Source organism: Lontra canadensis, unplaced genomic scaffold, assembly GCF_010015895.1.
Source record: "Lontra canadensis isolate GAN:19392208 unplaced genomic scaffold, GSC_riverotter_1.0 scaffold25, whole genome shotgun sequence".
NCBI classification, from domain to species: domain Eukaryota; kingdom Metazoa; phylum Chordata; class Mammalia; order Carnivora; family Mustelidae; genus Lontra; species Lontra canadensis.
Window position 1 is genome coordinate 16,259,292 of NW_022631019.1, and position 23,700 is coordinate 16,282,991.

General features: G+C 55.3%; 1 protein-coding gene across 3 annotated transcripts in view; it reads left to right on the forward strand.

Moving 5' to 3' along the window:
• The window catches only part of EPHB2 (EPH receptor B2), a 182,605-nt gene that overhangs the window by 59,335 nt on the left and 99,570 nt on the right, over nt 1-23,700 (forward strand). For all 3 annotated transcript variants that reach the window (XM_032863703.1, XM_032863701.1, XM_032863702.1), the window contains exons 2-3: nt 2,986-3,050; nt 6,117-6,801. In XM_032863703.1, the coding sequence (XP_032719594.1) occupies nt 2,986-3,050; nt 6,117-6,801 (750 nt within the window). The remainder of the gene's footprint in view (nt 1-2,985; nt 3,051-6,116; nt 6,802-23,700) is intronic.

The window sequence follows — 23,700 nt, forward strand, 5'->3', positions numbered from 1 at the left end:
AAGACGCTGATGTTTGTCAGATGTTGGCAGGCACCGTCTGGAGTGTGGGGGGAGCCTCTCGGACCTGCCTTCACTTTCAGGGGCCACCTCATAAGCCCAGAGGAAATGGCATGTGTGCAGACCCTGGGTCAGCCAAAAAGCACTGCGCTCCGTCTAAAAAAAGAGCATCTGCCACTCACCGAGGCTCTGCTTTGTGCTGGGCTCCAAGTGAACACACTTCCATGTCCTTCTGTCCTCCTGGCCCCACTCAGAGGGCACTGTGGCCATTTTCCAGGTGAAGAAACTGAGGCTTAGGAAGGTTACAGGTCCAAGGTTATGAGGCAAGTAGGTGTCAGAATCGAAGTCCCTCTGACCTCCCGCCCCCTGATTTATCTGCTCTGCCTACCTGTCTTGCATGCAGTGGGTGGAGGGATGTGTCAACACTGAAAAGCAAAAGGCCAAGGGGAAGCTGCAGGGAGAGTACCCATGGGTGTCCTCCTGCCCCAGCCCCGAAGGGTAATAGCTTTCCCAGAGGCAGGCTTCCAGGCAAAGCCAGAATGGGCACGGGGAGAAGGGAACCTCTTGCCTCCCTCCCGGGGCATGTGCAAATTTCACATTCCCTCTTCATCCCTTCCTGTCTGAACCCAACTAGCCCTTGACTTCCGGCCTCCTGAGATCCTCCCTTTGCTTGTTACGTTTCGGGTGGGAGACAGAGGGGGGCTATGGGTCACCCCCGAGGCTGAGGTCCCTGGGAGCCTGGTGCTTGAGCACCAGCCTTTAGTCCATGACTTTCGGCCAGTCATTTGCCCTCTCTGGGCCTGAGCTTCCATCCCTACAATGAAGTTGTCAGCTTACAGCCCCTCCTCTGGGCCATGGAATCCTCTAGTGCTTGGCCTCTGGGTCAGCCCAAGAATCCAGCCAAGGGGTGGGGCCACCTGCTTGGCAGGCTTGCCTCCCCCACCCGAGCCCTCTCTAGTCCCAAGCAGAGTCTCCTCTCCCTTGTTCCACACGGCTCCCAGCAGCTGTTCCTCAGACCCAGGCAGAGAGCCCGGCTTGGCGCGTCTCTGGCTGAGGCCGATGAGAGAAAACAGGTTAAAAGTTCAGCCCTTGTTCTCTCCAGGAAGAAAAATCTGTAGCATTCGGAGTGTGAAAAGGAACCCTTTTTTCAGCTCCAAAGCAGCACAATAGAACTTCCCTCCAATTTGCCATCAAAAAGACGCCCTTGGCACTGGACTCCACCGTCCCTGGCACCCCTCCTCCCCCCTTACCAGCGCCCCCCCACCCCCAGCAAAGGGACACAGTGACCACAGACATAAGCTGCAGGCGGTCATGGGGACACTGCTGTTTCCTCTGTTGTCAACTCATGGGTCTGACTGGGGTCACTTTTGGCTAAATGCGTCCTCCCATCCACACTGCTCCTGCCCTAGTTCAAGACCTTGTTGCTCCCATTTTGACCTTCACAGCGGCCTGGGCACTGTGCACCCTGCACCTACTGTCCTCACCCAAATTCATCCAGCCCAGGCCATCCAACTAAGTATCTAGAAGTTTATAGGGTTGGAGGCAGGAGACCTGCCGCTCCCAGTTTGCCACCAACTCCTCTGGGATCTTTAGGAAGTCTCTTCCCCTCTCTGTGCCTCAGCTGCCTAATCTCCAAAATGAAGCGGTGGGGCTGGGCCAGGAACAGCATCTCCCATGGTGGGGGTTAGTTTCCTGGCTCAGGGACCAGGAGTATCTGTGGCCACAGAGTGCAGGGATTGATTGGTGAGGTCTGCCGGGGTGCAGAAGTGGGGGCACAGCAGCAAGCAGACTTCACCTGTGTCCGCCCGCCGGGCTAGATGGTGTGGAAGGTCCAGCTGTGACCTTCTACGTTTCTCTGCCTCCTCTCTCGTGGCTATTTGTAGTCGCGCCTTATCACCACTACTAGATTGCGAACAACTCTGTAGAAGGGTCTCACTCTTCACTGTTTTCTCTCTCTCGGGGTCCCCAGTGTATCAGGGTCTATTTGTTGAATGAATGCTTGAAAGGGGCCAATTAAATCTGCTCAATGCAGTTCAGCTCCAGAAGTGTTTTGAATTCCCTATGGCAGCAAAGGGGAAGTGGGAAGGGGCCCTGGGCCATGTCTGGGATGAATGGGGTTCTCTCCGGCCCTGGGGGTCTTCTTCACCATAGGTTGTGCAGCTCCTTCCTTCCAGCTGCTGGAGTTGGGGGAGGGGCAAGCCCCCCCCTCACCCCCCCCCGTTCAGAAGCTCATTTGAATTTCCTCAATGCCCCTCCCCCTCCAGGGGGCAGGTGACAGACTGGAGCAACTTGCCACAGTGCTCACCCTCAACACCACCACCCCCCCAACTCCTAGGGCCCTATCCTAGGAGCAGTTGACTTAGCCTTCTGGGAGAGAGCCCCAGTGTGGGGACACTATGGAGGACTCCAGGTGTCTGGAGAAGGGGGGAAGGTGTCCCTGATAGGAAGTTTGGGCCAGAGAGCCAAGGTGGGGTAACTGATGGGTCTCAGCTGGGACCAAAGAGAGGACTTTCCGAGGGCCACATTCTAGTTTTTGAGAATTAGATGCAGACAAAAAAGCAGACAGACACCCTAAGTCTGATGTAAACTTTCCAGGGCTGCCTGGTGGGCTCTCTGAAGCCCCCCCAGCAGAGTCCAGGTTAAGACCCTTCTCCACCAGCAAGGGAGGGAAGTGGCAATAGACAGGTTGGTGGGACATGATGGGCGGTTAGGAGACACGACGTGGGCAGAAGGGCTGGAGCTGGGCTTCAAGGGGGTGGAACCTGGAGGGGGATAGAATCAGATGATTGGCTGGAACGTGGGAGTGGGTGGAATCATGGAGTGGGAGACCTAGAGGGAGGGTAGTCTGCCGCAGTACAGCGAGATGATTGATTGGTGCGATGGAAGTAGGTGGCGCTCTGTAAAGGAGGCCCTTGAGGGGTGGGGGTCTTGGGGTGATTGACAGCACTCGGTCGGTGGACCGCAGTGACTCTTTGCTTTTCCTCACAGAAACGTTGATGGACTCCACCACAGCGACGGCGGAGCTGGGCTGGATCGTGCATCCACCATCAGGGGTGAGTCGGTGGTCCCCACACCCTGCCCGGTCCCTCAGAGGACCTGGATGCCCCCTAAATTCCAGCCCCTTTCCCTCCTTCAGGGCCCAGGGCTGGCCTCTCGTTGCCTCCTGGTCCCCTACTATTGGTGGAGTGCCAGTTACCATGACAACATGCTGGCAGCTTGCAGCCTTTATCCCGTGGCATCCTCAGGGTGAGGCTGAGAAGTAGAAACCCGCGCTGCCCCCATTTTACAGATGAGGAAAGTGAGCTGTCATTTTTTGAGCACCCACTGTATCACATACTGTATCAAAGAAGCACCTTTATACACATCCAATCCAATCATATGGGGAAGAAACACCTCCATTTTACAGGTAAGGAAACTGAGGCTCAGAGACTCGTAGCTTCCTGACAGGGGTGTTATACCTAGTTAGTGATGGGGGTCCGATTTGTATCCAAGGCTCTGACCCCCTTTCTGGGCCCCCTTTCTGGGTCCCCATAACACGAGACTCCCCTTCCCTGAGCTCTTATCATCACAATTCCGTGAGCCCATCCTTCCCTGGGACCAGTGATCTGAGCCCAGGTAGGCTGTGAGTCCCTCAGGAGAAGAGGAGGCACAATCTGAGATTCCTCTTTCTTCCAGCACCAACTTACATGCAGGCTATGGGGCCAGACGTGCCTGAAATTCTGTCCTAATTCTGCCACTCAGCAGCCACATGATTTGGGGCCAGGTGCTTAACCCGTCTGAGCTTCAGTTTCCTCATCTATAAAATGATGGTGGTCATGTCCTCTGCATTGGACCGCTGTGAGGTTTTCCCGCATGATGTCTAGCACAGTGCCTGGCAGAGGGCGCCCCCGCCCACGATGAGTAGCTATAGTCGTACCACCATCATATCATCTTCGTCACGGTCATCAGTTTTTATAGCATTCCCTCCTCATCTCCCTGGGATCCGCCCCCCACCGCCCATCCCTTCCCTTCCCCCCATCCCAGCTCCTCCCATTCAGCCGCTGCCCCAAGGAGCTGCATTCCACGCCCCCCCGCACCCCCTTCCCCCCCCCCCCGCCCTCACCTCCCCAGCCCAGACCTGTGCTCTCAATAGGCAGGGCCCTAGGGTCAGGCCTCTTTCTGGGGCTCTTTCTTGTCACCAGTTTTCCATCTGCGAAGGCGGCCGGGCCCGCAGCCCCACCCCAGCAGGAATGAGGCCAGGCTGGGCTGCAGGGCCCCCGGACGCAATTATTTGGGGTGTTTAGGCTGCAGGGCCTCCGCATGTTAATTAGAGAGAGGGGAGAAAGGCAGAGTGCTCTAATTAAGTGCTCTAATTAAGTTCTGAAGAAGAGCAGTGGTTGTAACAAGGGGCTGACTTTGTCACATGGTGCCACCAAAAAAAAAAAAAAAAAAAGGCAATGTAGGGAGCTTCAGAGCCGCCATGGATGTGGAGGCTGGGCCAGCAGGCTCCAGCACAGCCTTCCCTACAGGCGCTGGCCCCTCACAACATCAGCCCTCCCCAGGCCTGCAGCCACTGCACGCCTCGCCCAGATATCTGAGGAAGGCAGCAGAACAAACAGCACCCACTCGAGGGTCACAGCTCTGCCACTACCGGCCTCACCACCGCCACTCATGGTCCCATTTGGCAGTCGGGAAAATAGAGGCTCAGTAAAGGGAAGTGACTTGCCCAAGGCCATGCACTGAGTTAGGAGAGCTGGGACAAAACCCAGGACTCCTGGGTTACCTGTGGGTCGTTGTGTTTCGAGGCAGCGTGCCCAAGCATGGGAACGGGTCTAGGTCTATGTGACCTGGTCTCTACTCGCTCACCTGTAGAATGGAGATGATGATACACCATGCGTGATAATCATGACAAAGAACTGAGGTCCTTCTCCAGCACCCACCCAGGCCAGCATGAGTGGGAGGGGGTGATCTGCTGTTTCAGCTCTTTTGGGAAAGCCAGCCCAGTACCAAAGGGGACACAGGAGAAGGAGGGGGTGGGGAGCTACTCTCAGCAAGCTCTCAGCGCCACTGGGGAGACCAGGCCGAGAGGCCCAAGGGTGCCCGGCCCTCGCCCAGGCTGGTGGTCCCCAAAGGCCCACAGGAGAATCGGCGAATGCGAACTCTGCAGCCAGAGAGAGCCTGCTCCAAGAGGCTGCAGAAGGATGGACAGAGAAGACGAGAGGGTACTTGAGGAGGGTACAGAATTGTGAACAAAAGCTCAGCATGTAAGTGAGCTTGGCTTGTGTGGATCTGTGAGGAGATACCATGGGATCGGGTCCCTTCATTCCCAGCCTTCCGTGGCTCTGCCCAGCCCCCTTCCGCAGCAGTGGGGCTCGGGAACTCTCAGATGCATGTGTGAGAGACAGGCTGGGGCCCAGGGAGAGTGCCGAGGCACCTGCCATTGGCAGGAAGGGTGGAAAGTCTCTCTCCAGGTCCCCTAACCACTTTAGTGGTATCATAACCACATAAGGCCCCACGACAGACTGCCTGTCTTCCCCATCGTGGGGGTAAGGGCTCTTCTTCTGTCAGACTGGGAATCCCCTGAGGCAAGGACTGTCTCCCTGATCAGAATAGGAGCTCCCCGTAGGCAGATGTTCTGACTCCCCCATCAGACCAGCACTCCTCAAGCACAAAGCTATGTCTGCTCTCAGGAGAGGGAATTCCCTCAGGGTGGGCCTCTCCCTTTTTTCCCTTCCAGGTGGGAGCCTCCCACGAGCCGGGGCCATGTCCCCTTTATCACCGGGGGAGGGGGTGAGGGTCACATCTCCCATATTAATCAGGGGAAAAACAAGAATAGGGTGTGTGCCCTTCCCATCAGATATGTCTCCCTCACAGACTGGAGAACTCCTCAGGGCCAAGACCATGTCTATCCCTCCCCTCAGGACCTCTCTGATGATAGGAATTGTGTCTCCCTCATCAGACTAGAACATACCTAAGACAGAGTCTGTGCCTCCCCCATTAGACTAGGAGGCCCCCAGTGGTGAGAGTCCTACTTCCCCCATCGGACTGAAAGGATTCCCTAAGACAGGATCTGTGTCTCCCCTCTAGACAGACAGGGCTGAGCCCCCTCCCCCACCCCCTGACTAGCATTTCACCCACAGTGGGAAGAAGTGAGCGGCTACGATGAGAACATGAACACGATCCGCACGTACCAGGTGTGCAATGTGTTTGAGTCGAGCCAGAACAACTGGCTACGGACCAAGTTCATCCGGCGCCGGGGCGCCCACCGCATCCACGTGGAGATGAAGTTCTCAGTGCGTGACTGCAGCAGCATCCCCAGCGTGCCCGGCTCCTGCAAGGAGACCTTCAACCTCTATTACTATGAGGCCGACTTCGACTCGGCCACCAAGACCTTCCCCAACTGGATGGAGAATCCGTGGGTGAAGGTGGACACCATCGCGGCCGACGAGAGCTTTTCGCAGGTAGACCTAGGCGGCCGGGTCATGAAGATCAACACCGAGGTGCGGAGCTTCGGGCCCGTGTCCCGCAGCGGCTTCTACCTGGCCTTCCAGGACTACGGCGGCTGCATGTCCCTCATCGCAGTGCGCGTCTTCTACCGCAAGTGTCCCCGCGTCATCCAGAACGGCGCTGTCTTCCAAGAGACCCTATCGGGGGCCGAGAGCACCTCGCTGGTGGCTGCCCGGGGCAGTTGCATTGCCAATGCCGAGGAGGTGGATGTGCCCATCAAGCTGTACTGTAACGGGGACGGCGAGTGGCTGGTGCCCATCGGACGCTGCATGTGCAAAGCGGGCTTCGAGGCGGCGGAGAACGGCACGGTCTGCAGAGGTGAGGGCTGCGGCGGGGCGGGCACCTCTGCAGGGGTGTAGAGCTGCAGCTGGCTGCGGACACGGGCTGGGGGGGCGCTCAGGCAGGCCAGAGCAGTGGCCTAGAGCTGACTGGGAGGCCCTCTCTGGCCAGGCTTCCCCAATCCGCAGCCAACGTTCCGTTTCTTAGAAGGAAGCGTTTGAAGGGTGCTTTTAGAATGGTGGCAGGTGTATGTCTCACGGGGAGCATGCAAGGTGATTTTCATAGGCGTGGGGATAAATGTTTCTCATTTTATTTTTTTATTGTTTTGTGTTTTTAAAGATCTTATTTATTTATTTGGCACAGAGAGAGAGGGAGAGAGAGCACAGGCAGGGGAAGCAGCACAGGGAGAGGCAGAGGGAGAAGCAGACTCTCCCCCACCACCCTGCCCCGGTGAGCAGGGAGCCCAATGCGGGACTGGATCCCAGGACCCCAAGACGCTGAAGACAGACGCTTAACCGACTGAGCCACCCAGGCACCCCTAAACATTTCTCATTTTAGTTATTACGTGAATATTAACAACCGCAAGCCATGCCGTATGTCTTCATTTACCAAAGTGATGTCATTTCATTGTGAAGGAAATAAGGTCCAGTAAAGAACGGGGGTAAGTTAACATTTATTGGGCTTCGGCTGTGTCCGTCAGTACAGGCCAGGCTCGACAGAAGTGACCAAACAGTCAAAGTTCATTTCTCACTCACGGCTGCCTGTCCATCGGGGGTCAGCTGGGGAGTCCCCGCTCAGGGAGCCAAGCGGGGTGGAGGAGCCGCCATTTGGAATGTGGTGACTGTGAGGAAAGAGAGAAGGAGTGTGAAGTGGATGGCATGCTGGGTCCTGAGCTCTGCCGGTGGCGGCCCGCACACCGCTCCCCTGCACGCTTCAGTGGCTGAGGCGAGCCACACACTTCCGGTGCGAGGTGGGGGGGGGGGGACACGCAGGTCTGCCGTGAGCCGGGCCTCCTGACCGCCAGTCATACTGTGCGCTGAGTACTTGTGTATCTAACTTACTACTCCTCTCAAGAAGCCTGGGAGGGATAGGGCCATTTTACAGGAAGAAATCGAGGCTCAGAGAGTTAAGTAGGGGAGCCAGGGGTCTTATCCAGGTAGTGCAATTCCAAGCCCAGCCCTCAGCCATCGTGCCACTTGGGGTGATTTAAGGAGCGGTCCCAAGGAAGCAATAGTGCAGGTGCTGTCTGATTGGGGCAAACAATCGTGAAGGTGGTCGGCAAGCCTAAGAAGTTCGTAGGAGGGGTTGCATGGTCGTAAGAAGGCTGTGAAGGTAGATAGACCCGGATTCAAATCCCAGCCCTGCCTGTTATTGGCTGTCTGTCCTGGGCTACGCCTGAAACCCTCTTTCTCAGGGCACTTGTGAAGACTCAACCATTCAGGACTGTAAAGCACTTAGAATGGCTTGTGGGTATGCAGTAGGAGCTTAATACATGTTAACTAAATGGGATGTAATGTCTACAAAACCTGGCCTGGGGCAGGTACTCCACAGTGTGAGTTCGGTGGTGATTTAAAGCTTACTTCTACCACCTCCCCTTGCCTTTCCTGTTGGGATCAGATCCTGGGGGTCCTCCAAATGCCAGGCTAAGGTTTGGACCCAGTTCTGGGGTTCCTAAAGTGCCAGTCACTGCGTGGCGTCAGGTGGCTGCAGTGATCCTCCCTTTCATAAAATGCTGCTGAGTCCACCATCGCCATGGCTCCTCCCTCCGAGAGCTGAAGCAGCATTTTAGAGGCCCCTGGGCGGAAAAACAGGGGTGCCCGAGAGAGGAGCAGCGGCCCGTGCTCTCGAGAGATGGTGGATGTCCGGATGGGGCACCCATGGTTCTAGGATCAAGGGACGTGAGGAGGATAAATGAGAAGGATGGCATGAACACGTGGGCTGGAAAGGAGGAAGGAGGCAGTTCTGGCTTGTGGGGAGGTGATGGTCCCGGAAAAGAATCAGGGATGTTGGGTGAAAAGGCTGGTTTCTGGGGGAAGTTAGCAGAGCTGGTTTTCTGTACTTGAGTGTGAAAATGGCACAGCCTTGGGAGGTGGCGGGCCATGGGGGGGCAGAATCAGTCCCTCATTGCTCATTATTTATTCACTTATCAAACCTCACCCGCGCCTGCTCTGTGTCAGACCTTGCGTGGATGGTCAGGGAAGAGAGAAGAACGCAGCTGTGCCTCTGCCTTCTAGGAGCCACAGTCTAGCTGGGGAGACAGGCTAGATGTGAACAAGGGAGGGAGTGCCTTTGACTGGCTCTGACTGGAACCATCTGGGCTGGGGTGATTGGTGGAGGGAGGTGGGGAGGCGACACAGAGGAGGTGACATTGGAGCCGAGTCCTGGGAGAGGGATATGTTGACTAGGTGGCCTGGGCCTTCTAGAGGAGGGATCTGCAAGGATCTGGGGATGTGAAGCAGCGTGTTCCATTGCGGGAACTGGTACGGTGTCTGGCATGGCCGTGGCTAAGAGCTCGGGGAGCAAGGAAGGAAGAGGTGTTCTGGAAGGTGCCTAGAGGAAGAGGTACATTAGTTACCCATTGTTGCCCAACAAGTCACCCCAAAGTGTCATAGCTGAAAACAATAAGCATTTGTAATCTCACGGTGTCTGAGGGTCAGGGATCCAGGTGTGGCTCAGGCGGATGCCCCTGGTGCAAGTTCTCTCCTGGGGCTTCAGTGTCCTCCGGCGGCCACTCTGGGGCAGGGTCTGCTTCCACATTCACCCACACAATTGTGTGCAGGCTTCAGTCCCTAGCAGGGAGTCACGTGGGCAATGGCTTCCCCCAGAGCAAATGACCCGAGAGAGTTTGAGAGAGCACCCACTACAGAATACATCATCCTTTTATGACCTGGTCTCAAAAGTGGCATCTCATCGCTTCTGCCATATTCTCTTTGTCAAAAGCTAGTCCCCCAGTTCATCCCCGATTCAATTACATGGGCTGAGAGTGCCAGGATGGGGGGTCACTGGGGCCAGCAGAGCGGTCACCTGGCACAGGCAGGTCCTCCAAGGCTGAGCTTCCCCTTGCGAGTGGACCCCAGCCCCCTCCTCCCCGGACGTCTGGCCTGACCGCCCCAGGCATCCACCCTGAGTGGGGGGAGGGGTCGTCAACAGAATCTCTGGGAGAGTGGGGTTGGGGGAGATCCATTTGGTATCAAAACAGAATTTGATAAGCAAAAATCCATTGCTTCGTTAATACAAATTGGAGATGATAAGGCCGGTTAAAGTCTGTTTGACAGATGGCAAGCAGGTGAGTCCTCATGGGAGTGGCACGGCCATCCCCGGGGTGGGCAGCGTGGCTGAGGAAGGGCAGGGAGCTCCCAGTGCCCTGAGCATTTCCCAAAACTGTAGGCTCCTCTGAGGCAATGTGACCAGCTTCCTCCAGGGCCAACTGTGTGCAGGGCAGAGTGGGGAACGGAGGGGCCTGGACAAGCCGGTCGGTCAACCACTCAGCAAGTGTGTATGGAGGACCCTCTGTGTGCCATTGGCCCTCCGGCCAATACAGACCGTCCCGATTGAAGATGGCTCGACTTACAGCCGTCCGACTTCTCGTTTTTCCACATTCCAACGGGGCCGCGGCGATGCATATTCAGCAGAAACCCTTCTTTGGAGTTTGAGTTCTGATCTTTTCCTGGGTTGGTGACAGCTGGTCTGATTCTCTCCTTACGCTGGGCAGCCCGCCACATGAGTAGGGGGTGGTAAACAGGCGATCCACGTGCGTTCCTTCTGCGTCCACGTGACCGGTCTTTTTTCCAGTTCAGTACTGTGTCCGGTCAATGGCATGAGATGTAACAGGCTTTGTGTTTAGACGAGGTTGCTCAGCTGAGCAAGCTTTAGGTACGCCAGGCTAAGCCCTGATGTTCGGGGGGTTGGGGGTGGTTAAGTGAGCTTTCCACTCAAAATATTTTCAGCTTACAGTGGGTTTATCAGGACGGAACCCCATGGTACGTCGAGGCAGATCTGTATATCTTGAGTACTGTTTATGAGCCATGCACATACCAGTGGTGGGGAACACAGGTTGGAATGAGAGGCATACTTTCCCTGCCCTTCCAGAATTTTTAGTCTGAGTCGCTGGACAGAAGAACATGGAGGGGAAAAGTTAGTGAGCAGATGAATAACATAGTTATAAGCTGTGATGAATGAAAAGGGGGGTGGGGAGATGTAGCAGTAGAGATCAAAGGAAGACTCGTGTTAGCCAGAGGGGCCAGGGAAGGCTGCTTGGAAGAGGTGTCTTTGGAGCTGACCGTGGCCATCCTGGGAAGGCTGGAGGAGAGTATCTGAGATGCAGGGTTCAGCTCACTGGTTCCCGGGTGAGCAGTAGACTGAGAGGATGGCCGAGTACGATCCTTCCAGAAAAGAATTACAGCCAGTCAAAGCATTTTGAGAATGTGAGAAGGAAGGCATCTTTTCTGACTGAAGGTCTAGGAAGGCTTCAAGGAGGAGGTGGCATTTGAATTAGGCCCTGAAGAGTGAGTAGGATTTGGATGGGTGAAGGGAGGGAGGTCATTGTAGATCAAGGAAACAACAGCATGAATAACGCCCCGAGTTTGATAGTACAGGGTGTGTTTGGTGGGTATCCAGTGCCTCGCCCGGGGCGGGTGTCAGGGTATGACCCCTCCCTGCTCATGCGTTTGTCCAGTTTTTATTGGGCACCATACAGCTGCCAGGTGAGGGACTCCAGGGACTTTCTTCAGAAGAGCTCTGGCCTCCTTTCCTCCAAAGTCCCCAGCCCCATCAGGGTCCCCACTGAGGTTTGTAGCCAGCAGATCTGCTGGAGGGGGGAGCGGGCAGAGGGCTCTGGAATTCCTTCCCTGCAGCAGCGGCTCCCCCCAAGCTCCCAAGTCTGTTTGCCTGACTCTTTCCAGATGTTCATGGGCTGGATGGGGAAGGTGCCTCTGCCTCAGTGTCTCCAAGTGTGTCTCAGTCGCCCTATTTCTCTTGGTCTCTCCTTCCCTCGCTCAGGCCCCTACTCTGCCCCTGCCCATCAGATTCCCATCCTAACCCCTGTTGGGGGCCCTGCCCTCCTCTCTCCCAACAGCAGACCCGCATCTAAAACCAATCTGGAGGGAGCTCCACGGTGATCGTGATTGCTGCATGCTGTCGGGGTGTAATGGGATTTTTAATATTTAGTTTGGACAGGGAGAGGGGCTGCGAGCCAGTGGTAAGGGGTACGGGGCGGAGGGGGGCGGTTGCACACACATGTTGATCCTCTGGCTCTAGCTTAGACTCCCAGTTCCCAGCTGCTGGACTTCTCACAGCCTCTCCCTCTCCTCCACCCTGCCCTGCCTGGCAGCCCCCAGCCCCGCCCGCTCTCCCCCCTCAGCTGTGGCCTCTCCTTGACCTTGGCCGTGGAGACCTGGTTTCAAACCCCAGCTTGGCCTAGCTGTGTGACCTTGGGCAAGCAACTGACCCTCTCCCAGCCTTTGTTTTCCCATCTGCAAAACAAAGGGCTGTCGTTCAGAGTAAATGAGAAAATACCTAGAAAAGTGTTTCAAAAATACGAACAGGGACTTCTACCAACACTGTCTTCTGCTCTGAATGTTTGGGGTTTTTTTCTGTTGTTGTTGGGTTTTTGTTGTTGTTGTTGTTGTTGTTGTTTTGGTTTTTTTGTTTTGGTCTCTGATGAGCTTTTTACTTTGAGGAAAAACAAACTTTTTCTTATCACAAAAGCAGTGTAGGTTCGTTGTAGAATCTTTAGAAATTATTGAGAAGCAAAAGGAGGAAAGTAAAATCATCCAGAGGAGCCACTGTGAACAGGCTGGTGGAGATTCTTCTGGGTGCGTTCATACACATTGATTATGTTGAAAGAAAAAGTGAACTTCCTGCTAAAAATGCGCAAGGGTTTTCGATGGATTAAAATTTTGTAGGCACTTTTGCATGTCATGTTACATCTCCAGCATCATTCTGGAAGGCTCTTGGAATTCCATAGGAAAGATGTGTCATAACTTATTTACCAAACCTATGTTGATCGACACGTAGATTACTGGCCATTTTCCACTATCTTAACAAATGCCGGGATGCACGTCATTGTCCCTGTATTTTTGTCCACTGTTACTGGTATTTGAGTAGATATGTTTCCAGATGTGTAATCATGGGGTCAAAGGTATTGTATGTTTTTTAGAGCTTTGACGCACAATGCCAAGTTACTCCCCAGAAAGGCATGGCCTGTGTACTCTCCTAGCAGCAGACGTTCAGAGTGCCCATTTCCCCACAAGCTCCCCAGCAGGAGATATTCTGCCTGTCGCTTTATTTTCTGCTTTTCTCCCAGAATCCTGTGCTCCCTCAGCCAGGGTAGGGAGAGGCCCAGAGAGATGTCTCTGGGCCTTCAGGGTTGGATCCTGGGGACTGCTCGGGTGGCCTCCTTCCTACAATGCTCTCATCTCCAGCCTTTCCCATAGAGGCTGGACCCATGGCTCGGATGTATCTGGTTAGTCCGTGGGGTAGGGTGCGGTCAGTCTTGGGGTGAGGAGGAGGGAGGCCGCCAGCTGGCAGGGCCTGTGCTGGCTGGGGAAAGGGTGTGAGGGTTGGAATGCTGGGTGGGTGGGAAGAGAGGCCCAGACCCCCACACAGAAGTTCTGTTGCATCTCTTGAAGGGCAGGGTGGAGAAGCCCAGCTGGGGGGGGGTGCTAACAGACTCCCCTCCAGACCCCCAGGCTCAGGCCAGGCCTGAGACCACACAGGCCAGCCTTTGGAGAAGGGATTGGGTGGGGAACCTGGCCAACCCTCTCAGATCATTCAGTTCTTGGCTCTTAAAAATGGAAGTGCCCCTTCCCCCACTTTCCCTTCCCGTATGATCTCCGAGCATCTTTGTGGACAGCTATCCATCCATCTGTCCCTACACTGGTCTGCCTGTCCAGCCAGACAGCCATCAGAGATTCACTGAACACCAGCTTCTGATTTTTTTTTTTTTTTTTTTTTTTTTGCTTCCTAGAGGGGTCAGTGATGTCTTCATGGAGGACCAGGAGGCTAACACAGAAATATGCCAGGCGCTGTGGCAGGCATTGGGGTTTTTGGAAAGATCAGTCGTAGACCCTGCCCTCGAAGACCACCCAGTCTAGAGATGTCAACAGATATATCTGCAGATAGTAGAGGTGGAAACAAATGCTCCAACCCACCCAGGGGAGCACCAGCTCAGGGGAAGTCTTCTGGGAAGGGGAGCCTGTAAGTGGAAGTCGAGTGAGGAGCAGGAGTTAGCTAGGGGAGGGGGGAGAAGGGATCAGGTGCAAAGACCCAGAGGCAGGCAGAGTGCGTGTTCTTAAAAAGGGAGGGAGGGCTACTTCAGCCCAGTTTCCTCTTTAAGTCAACCAAGTGGAAGGATCTGTATATCAGGGAATGGGACAACTTGGTCTTCATATTCCCTCAGGGGTCTGGACAGGAAATATTGAGCAATTTTGGCCCCTGATACTCATAACACCCCTCCTCCCCCTAAGAACCTTCTGTGCACCAGACTCTGGGCCAGATGCGGGGACTGCAGAGGTGATGAAGGCCCTTCTTGCCCTCCGAGAGCTTCAAGTCAGGGGCGGGGGAGATGGCTCTCAATGTGTAACTGTAGCCTTGGAGCACTTAGGAGGGAGTCACGGTAAGATGGGGGAGGCTGCCTGGAGGAGAAGCCATTTTCCCAGGATTCTGGAAAATGGAAGGAAACAAGGGCAGAGATTAGTCCAGAAAAAGATGATCAGAAATGATACGGACTTTTAACACTGGTCTCTTGCTGAGCCTCAGACAAGATACAGCCAACTGGGGGAGGGGGTGGGAGATGGGGAGAGGAGAAACGTTGGCTAAAGGACGAGGGCAGAGGGGCTGCCAGGCTTTTTAGTTCCATGCTGTCAAAGGGCTGAGTGAGGCAGAGGCTACAAGGAGTCCTAAGGGCCAGGACTAAACAGTCCCTCCTCTGTGCCCGGCATTGTGTCCCATGCCGCGCTCCATTGTCTTTTGGAATCTTCTGTTGATACGATTAGCTCCATTTTACAGATGATAAGACTGAGGTCCGGGGACATTCAGCCTGCTGCCCAGGATCACACAGCCAGCAAGCAACAGAGGCAGTGTGGGAACCTGGTTTTCTTCAACTGTTGAAACAACTGATTAACCAGAATGGGGAGAGGCCTGTACGTGCTCTGTCCTGCTCACCTCCCAGATTACGGGGGGGCGGGGAGATGGGGGAAATGAAAGGTTTGACAAATAACTATGGGAAGGACTCTTGCTCCGGACTGCGGGGCCACCCTGCTGGGGCAAACTGGAGGGCTTCAGGGTGGAAGAGGGAGGCTTGTGGCTGGGCCTTGGAGGACAAGTTGCTTTCCTATGGAGATGCTGGGCACAGTGGAATGTGGTCCCAGGGCAAAGGCTCAGGGTTAGAGAAGAAGCCCCGGGGGGTGTCTTCTCCTGCTCAGGGGGAGAAGACCTCCAGGAGAGAGACGCACCCGCCCGTGGCTAACCTCTGGCCAGACAGAAGAGCCTGTCCACCCCCACATGGCCTTTACCAAGCGCTCACTTCCTATCTCTAACTGCATGCTAACATTATCGAATGCCCCCATCAGAGTGGGAAGCAGACTGGGACCAATGGTCACACTCCTTGGAGGTGAAAGGCAGGTGTGCACTCTCATGCCCCCCACTTCTGATTTCTCCCACTCTTGCAAGTGGCAGGAGAGCTCTGTGGCCGGCACCTAGCACTCATGTTTGTTAGGAGCTTTCCGTGAACCAGGCAGCTCTCTCCCAGGGTCTCACTGACTCTCAGACCCCCTTGGGGTCGGGGATCATCATTCCTGTTTTACAGAAGAGGAAACTGAGGCCCAGGGAGAGTGAGCAGCTTGTCTGAGGGGACCTGGTTAGGAAGGAACCAGATTTGAACCCAGGTCGTCCGCCCCTGGAGCCTCCTCCCTACTGTCCTCTCTCCACCCCCAGCCTGGTGGGGGACCCCGAAGGCACCAGGTTGACGGTTTGGTCCCAGGCTCTCTCCACAGCACTCCAGCAAGACAATAAACAGCTGGGGAAGCTCCCCTCCCTCCAGCCGCCGCCTTTACATCTGGCAAGAGAGAGGCCCGTTTATTGAGGAAGTTTATGCATTTAACAGTTTAAGCCTTTCTAAGCCTGTGGTACAACAGGATTTGGGAGCCGTTAACAATTCTGTGTGGTTAAGAGATTTTCATTGCTCTGCGGCAGCTGGCTCAGGCCCCACAGGCCCCACTCGGGCCTCAACCCCGCCCTGCTGGGGCACCCCCCTCCCCGGGGCCCTTTGTCCTCAGCCCCCCTGTCCCGCTGCTTCTCCCTGCTCGCCCCCCCCAACTCGGAACTTTTAGGGATGAACTTTGACCTCGAAGGAGGAAAAGGCCCAGAGAGCGGAATTCCGGAATTCCGGGAGTTGGCCAGGGCCACAAGGCAGGTAAGAGGCTTGAAGTGGCCTGCCTGCCTGAGTGCCTTCCCCCACCCCATACGGCTTTCTGGGCAGAGATGGGGGACATTATACTGTTATTCCTCATCGGCAGAACTGACAGAGCCCCTCCAGGAACAACATGTATTCCATCCCTTCCAAGGCTTTGGACAGGCAGTTGGGGATGGGGTGACTTGCCCACATTCATTCACCTTGTCAGGGACAGAGCCGGGATCAGAACCCAGGCCTCCCAAAGTCCTAATGAGAATTCTTCGCACTCTACCAAACTGGTGGGTTTTTTCCATAGCTCGGGGCGGGGGGTGGAGGGGGATGCCGTTTGTAATTATAATGTCTTACATATGTACAGTATTTATGTACTCACACCCTGCTCTGTTCCAGAAGAGATTAGAGGCCGCTCTCATATAGCATTTGGCCTCACCCTGTATGAGATACTTTGATCTGCATGCTGCACACAGGAGAGAAGCAAAGCGAAGATTCCTGTCGCCATTGTAGAGACAAGCGAAACTGAAGGCAGGAGAGGACCCAACTTTCCCAGGGTCACACTGCACTCTAGGGTGGAACCAGGACGAGAACCCAGTGCTCCGGGGTTCCCTCTGGAGCCCCTCGTTGTCTGTGAGATGTTCAGAAACACGGCCTCCACCCTTTCCCTCCATCTCTGCAGGGATGAGACCCCAGGTCCCCCATGAAACACCACAGGGGACCTTAGTCTTCATCCCAGCTGGGAACAGGTGGTTTGCTCCGGGGAAGGGTCCCCTCACAGCTCAGAGAACGTAAGGTTTGTGTGCAGAGGGGTGTGGGGGAGGGTTTGGTGAGATGGGCCAACGTGTTCCTGACAACCTTGCCAGATGAACTAGCTCATGGCCAAGAGACCAGCCAGGGTCCCTTTGAAGTTGGGCCGGCCTTGGGACTCCTACCCTGTCTAGTACATCTGGCCCGTTGTGTCTTCCCCAGGCCCTTCCAGTCTTTTCCCACAGAGCCCCTCCTGGTAGCTTGTCTGTCTAGCCAACTGACAGGCTCACCAACACGCATTGCTATTGCTCGACATCCGAGCGGCACACTCACTCTGTCTCCTGTCCTCTCTGCTCCCTCACAGGAAGGGCCCATGGCAGCTGATCACCAGCCTCGTAGTTATGAAAACTGAGGCCCAAAGGTGTCAGAAGAAATGACTTGTCCAGGGACCCTCCGGTCAGGGTCCTACCCCAGCTCCCCATACCTCCTGCCAGACCACAGTTGTGAATACCAGAGACAAAAGCCCAGGGAGGAAGGGACACACAGTGGCGGTGTGTCTGCTAGTCGTCAGGCCTTGTGCCCTAGGATTGCTGTGGGATATTTCGCAGAATCCTTGCAGGCCCCAGAAGCTGGCTACAGTCAGTACTTTTCTAGAGAGGAGGAAGTGGAGACTCAGAGAGGTTAAAAAAAAAACAAAAACAAAAAAACAGCCCAAGAGCACAGCTAATGAATGATGAGCCAGAAATGAAATCCAGGACCAGTCCTCTTCCCCCTGGAATACATGTACAGTGTTTCATTGTTAGTAAAATTTTCTTACAATTCTTGACTTCACTTGATGCTCAAGAACCTGGGAAGTATGGGGGTCTTACCCCCACCCTTCAGATGAAGAAATTAAGGCTCAGTGAGGTGGAGTGAGCTGCCCCAGGGTCACAGCTGGGAAGGGTCAGAGCCGGGACCACGGCCAGTTGCCAGGCCTGTTGGACCCTGATGCCCAGGCACTGACCCTCCCAGCCCCATCCTTACAGCTCAGTCCTGTTCCAGGGCCTCTCTTGAACCTGCTTACGTCATGCCTTTGCATTAAAATGGCTCAAAATTGGGGTGCCTGGGTGGCTCAGTCAGTTAAACACCCAACTCTTGGTCCCCACTCAGATCATGATCTCGTGGGTTGTGGGATCAAGCCCCATATCGGGCTCAGCACAAAGTCTGCAAGTGATTCTCTGGCTGTCCCTCTGCCACTCCCCCTGCTTGTACTGTCTCTCTTTTTAAAATAAATAAATAAATACAATCTTTAAAAAAAAAACTGCTCCAAATCAGGATCACCTATGACATCCGCGTCATAAATCAGGGGTCAAGTCCCAGGCTTCAGCTTCCCAGATCTGCCTGTGGCCTTTGACAAAGCGACCACTATGTCTTCTGGGCCCACGCTGTCTCCTGGCATCCCTGCTGCCTCTCTTGGTGCTTCCAGCCAGTTCCAACTCATCATCACCTCAAAGGACCCAGTGCTGAGTCCTTGAGCTCCTCTTCTCTCTCCCATCTGTGGGTGATTCTGTACTGGCCTTACCTCTGGCCTGGACCCCATGTCTGAAGCCAGACTCACGTACCCAGCTACCTCCTGGACATCTCCATCCTACTTCCCTCCTGTCCCCTACAGTATCCTCTGCACCCTGAAGCCGGAGTTCCATCTAAAAATTAGGGGCACCATACCTCTGCTCAGAATCCCTGAGGCCTCTCATTGTACACCAAGCAAAAGCCAAGGTCCTAAAAATGGCCCACAAGGCCCTCCAAATCTGTCCTTCCCTTCTATGTCTCTGAGATCTCCCTCCTTGCCCCCCTCCCCCAAGACATACGGGTCTCTTTGGTGGTCTCTTCTGCCTGGAAGGTTCTGCAGTCAGCCAGCCCTCTCCCCTTCTTCAGATCTCTGCCCAAATGTCACCTTCTCACCAAGGCCCCCCATTGCCCTAGCTCTGAAAACAGTGCTCCTGTGTACACACACACACACACACACACACACACACACGGTTATGCACACACGGTTATGCACCTCCTGCCCCCGTCCCTGCTTTATTTCTCTCCACGGTCCTTGTCACTGTCAGACACACTGTGCGTTCACTTGCTTGTTCCTCTACTGCTTGTCTCTCCCAGCTGGATGCGTGCTCCTTGAGGACAGGCATTTCCGTCTTAGGCTCCCTGGTGTCCCCTTTCTAGAGTAGTGCTAGCTCCTCGGAGCTACTCAGGAAAGATTTACTGTAGAGCTCGCTCAACCCGTCTCAGAGGCTGGACCCTGCCAGTCCTAATGTTCAAGATGTTACTAGCAAAGGCCCTCAGTGAGGCTCGGCTTCTTCCTACCACCTTCAGTGGGCTCTGTGGGGACCAGCATGGCCAGCAGGTCTGTCTGTTGTTGAGACCGATGTTTCTAGGCGTGGCTGGAGGGTCCTTATTCTTGATACTCTGCATTTCCCGTAAAATCCCAAATCCTTCTCAGAGCTGGGGGCCTCAGAGAACATCTTCCCATCTTACTGTGTTCTTACATCACAAAATATAATTCCGTCTCTCTCTAGGAGCTTGGGGGTGCCCACCATGTGCCCGGGTCTGTGCAGACAGAGAGCTGGAGGAGACGGGGAGGAGGCATCCAGCACCCCAAGTCTCTCCAGGTCGTGGGTTCAGGCCCTGACCTTGCTGCCTGACTCAGTGGGTCAGAGCCATAGTTTCCTCATTGTTCAATGGGACCTGCGTTCCCAGCTTCACAGAGTTCGGGAGAGGTTCAAAAGAGTGAAGGGTGCTCAGAAGACAGGGGAGGGGCAGGGAGGGGAGGGGGAGCTCCTGCTCCAGGAAGGAATGTTTCTCAGGCAGGCACCCATCAGTACCCTGGCAGAGCTCCTGGAGCACAGGCTGCGTGCTCATGTCTCAGGGGGCAGGGGCTGGCTGGTAATCCCCTCTCAGTTACAAGCAAGTCTGGGCAAACAGCAGGCGTCTAATACGTACTTGTGGAATGGCACCATTTTAACCAGACAGGGTACTTTTACTTAGCAGCACAGAAGCAGCTCACAGAGTCAGGGTGCCTGGGTCCAAATTTGGGCTGTGCCCCGCTTGCCCTGCCCTCCTGTCTCAGTGTCACCACCTATGAAGGACTCTGCTGCGCTAACAGCCTCTGCTTCTGTGATGCCAGGTCCTCACGGTGCCCCCGGTGAGGCCACACAGAGCAGCCATGACCGTCTGTGACATGAGGATAATGACCCCACATTGCCTGCTGGGAGGGTGTAGTGACAGAGGCAAGAGCCATCTGCCTAGGTACAAATGCTGGCTCCAATGTTGACTGCCCCTGTGACCCTGGACAGGTGACTCACTTCCCAAAGCCTCAATCTCTTCATCTGTAAAGTGGGTATAATACTAAATGGAACGTTACCAGCAAAGCCATGAGGAGGCGATGATAATGAAAGTAGGGCACTGGGCACAGCACCCAGCAGGTGGCGTGTGGTCAGTACCTGGAACATGCTATCTAAGTGCTCAGTGCTGTTACCAACCCCTTTTACGGAGGAGGGAAGTAAGGTTCAGAGAGGGCAAGTGACTTGCTCCAGGCCGCACAGCGAATAAGGCTTATAACCCTATTATGCAGTGGAGCGTGGGTGGTGGGCTCGTTGGGCCTTGGGGGCCCTTAGAGCTCTGCCCACGTCTGTTTCTATGTCCTCACGTTCCCCTGGCGTCTTCTAGGAAACCAGACTCAAGTTTCTTCCCTTAAAGGTGTTGCCATCTGTTTAGCAACATTTTAAAGACCTAAGAGTGGTCGCTGGCCTTTTTGCGCTGCCTGGGCGGCCGTGCGGCTTTGGGAGCCCCGCATTCGTATCCCTGGCAACCCCAGGCCTGAGCACCCTCCCCACACCCCCTGCCGTCAGAACTGTCTGTCTGTGGGAGCTCCCTGGAGGCCTGGGAGGGGAGTGCGTGCACACATGTGCTGGGTCAGCACAGGGCATCCTGGTATGTGTGCACATACATGCGTGTGTGTGTGCGTGTGCACTGGCCCCATCTGGTGTGTGGGAGTATTCACTGGGCCTGCTGGGAGTGCGTTTGTGTGTCTGTATGTGTACAAGTACACCCACTGACCCAACATCCACGTGTGCTGCTGGAACATTTCTGGGCGTATGAGCAGGTGCATACATTTCGGGGGTGGGACCGATACATGCTCTTGTCCAAGCAGGTCATCCTGGAGCCCACTGCAAGTCATTATCGCCCCTGCGTTCGTGTGTGCCTCTGTCTCCCTGACCTGCCCCAACGTGTGTGTGTGCAGGGCGGCGCACACTCACGTGTGTGCTGGATCAGCGGGACCGGTATGTGTGAAGGGAGGCATGTGCTACATCAAAAACAGGTGTGTGCACCCATCCTCGCCCATGAGGGTCCCTGCCTGCATCCTTGGGTGTGTGTGTCCTGGGTCAGGTGGAGACCCAGCCAGAGTGTATGTATTCATGCGTACATGTCTATGTTGTAGCAAGCCGGGGTATATGCACTTGTAAGTATTTGTGAGCGTGTACGTGTGTGTGTGTGTGTGTGTGTGTATGCACGCACTGGGTCAATTAGCAGATCGTGCGCGCACACACGCGCACACACACACACACACACACACACACACACTTTCTAGGGGCCAGGATCTCAGGGCCATTGATTTTCTGTCTCTCAGAAATTCCCTTTGAGGTCCTCTTCATGTCTCTTTCATGAGCCAGAGTCAGTGGTTGCAACGTTCTTAAAGCAAATAGGGCCCATTTTGTAGCAAGGCTGGCCCACCTGCCTCCCCCACCCCCGCCCCGGTTGTGCAGAGGATGTGTATATGCAGAATCTGCTTATTAGCATTCACAGGAAAGCATGGCAGACCCTGGGGTACTTGGTGAGAGTGTGGGGCTGGGGTCAGGGTCCTCATCCTGGCTCCCCTGTTTTCCAATCGACTGGCCTCGGGCACTTCCCTTCACTTCCCGGAGCCTGGAGTCGCGGAAAGGGCGTGATGATGAAGGCCCCTGCGCAGGCTGGAGATTGTCATTCCTCTCACATGTGTCTCGGGTGTTATGTTTACGCAACACTTTTCTCCTTCCGTGTCTACACAATACCCCAAAGCCAGGTGGGTCCTGGACAGGCCAGTGGAGGAGCCGTGGTTCTTCTATGAGACAAGGAAGGGCACATGTGAACTGTGTGCCCCTATTGTGCATGGGCTCTGGGAGCCAAGGACTGGGCTAATTGTCCCTTCTATGTCACTGATGTCACTGGCCACTGCCCTCTGTGGCAGCTGGTGTTATCCTCATCCCACAGAGGAGGAAACTGAGGCCAGAAAATCCCGAGGACTTGCCTGAACCCCACAGGGAGTAGCAGGTGGCAAGCCAGAATGGGGACCCAGGCCCATCCATCTCCTGAGCCTTCCAGGTGCATTCCAAGAGCACTTCCTAGAGCAGGCGGGAGTAAGAGGCCAGGCCTTGAAGGATGCCCAAAACCCCCCCGGGGGCCAGGATGGTGCACAAGCCCAAGGCATGGTGTGAGCGAGGTGAGGAAGAAGAAGGCTGATGGAAAGCAAGCCCGTGGGTTCTCTGCCCCGGCCGCCTGCTCGGGCTTTCCCTGCCCCTTCCCCCTCCAGATGGGGTTCCCCTCCCACCCCTCGAGCTGCAGTCTTTGTGGCCCAGGAAGAATGCCTCTCTTTATCTCCCCAATATCCCTTCCCTTTGATTCTCTTCTCTCCAGCGTTTCTGCTGACCTCTGCGTGTTGGGAATCCAATTAGGGGAGCGGACAGAGAGAGTGACAGCCGAGCAGAATCCCGCCTCAGCCGCTCTGAGCACGCCCGCTGTAGCTGCAGGCACGCAGGGCCTGCTTGTCATGCCGGGCCCTGCGCTGGGCTTTGTGGGGATTAGCTGCCCAGGGTGGGGGTGGGGGGCGCTCTGCAGATGGGACCAGAAGTGACGCTGGTGAATGTCACGTCCCAGTGGAGAGTGGAGGGAGGCCCCATTGCTCAGTATGGAACCCAGCTAGGGGAAGAGGGGTGAAGGGACGTGGGAAGCAGGCCGGCTGGGTAAGGAGTGGCCACCCTGACCTGTTGGGGTGCTTGGGGATGTGAGGGTCCAGTAGGGCCCTTTGGTTCCCCATTTGGGGCCTGGAAGTTTAAAGCCCAAAGCTAGACTGAAGAAGAGCTGGCCACCAAGCTTGGGTCCGCCTGCTGCAGGGGACAATATGAGAATAGCCACCTAGGAGGGGCTTTTGGGGTCTATGTGATTGCAAGGTTGGGCAATTATCTAGAATTTCTTTTGCTAAATACTTTACATATGATGGGGGGGTTGGGAATCCCAAGTGATGGGGAGGGACCAGCCAATGCGATAGGATATCTAGAGAGAGGGCCACCACAAGCTACTCCTTGGCATGGCCTCCAGGCTAAGACCAAGACCCTGCCCTTTTCCACCTGCCGCCTCGAAGCTACCCTCCGGCTGTACAGCTAAGGAGAATGCGGCCTGTCAGGGCAGAGCTGGAGTTCCTTATTCCCTGTTCCTAATCCCGATGTCACGATGACCCCACCCCCAACCTCTATCCCGAGGAGAGTCCCTATGTCCCCAAGGAGGGATATGGTATCTGAGAAAGTGGATTTTTGTCCCTCAGGGAAGGCAGCAGCCTCATCCCTGTCCCCAGGAGCACCAGACAGAATACGGTCTGGCCCTCTGCCCATGATTAGCAAATGCCCCAGCGCCTCTGGAAATGGAGAGCCTATAGCGTAGCGTGCTGGGCCTCATGCTGGGCCTGAACACAGGAGGGGCTCTGACATGGTCGCTGC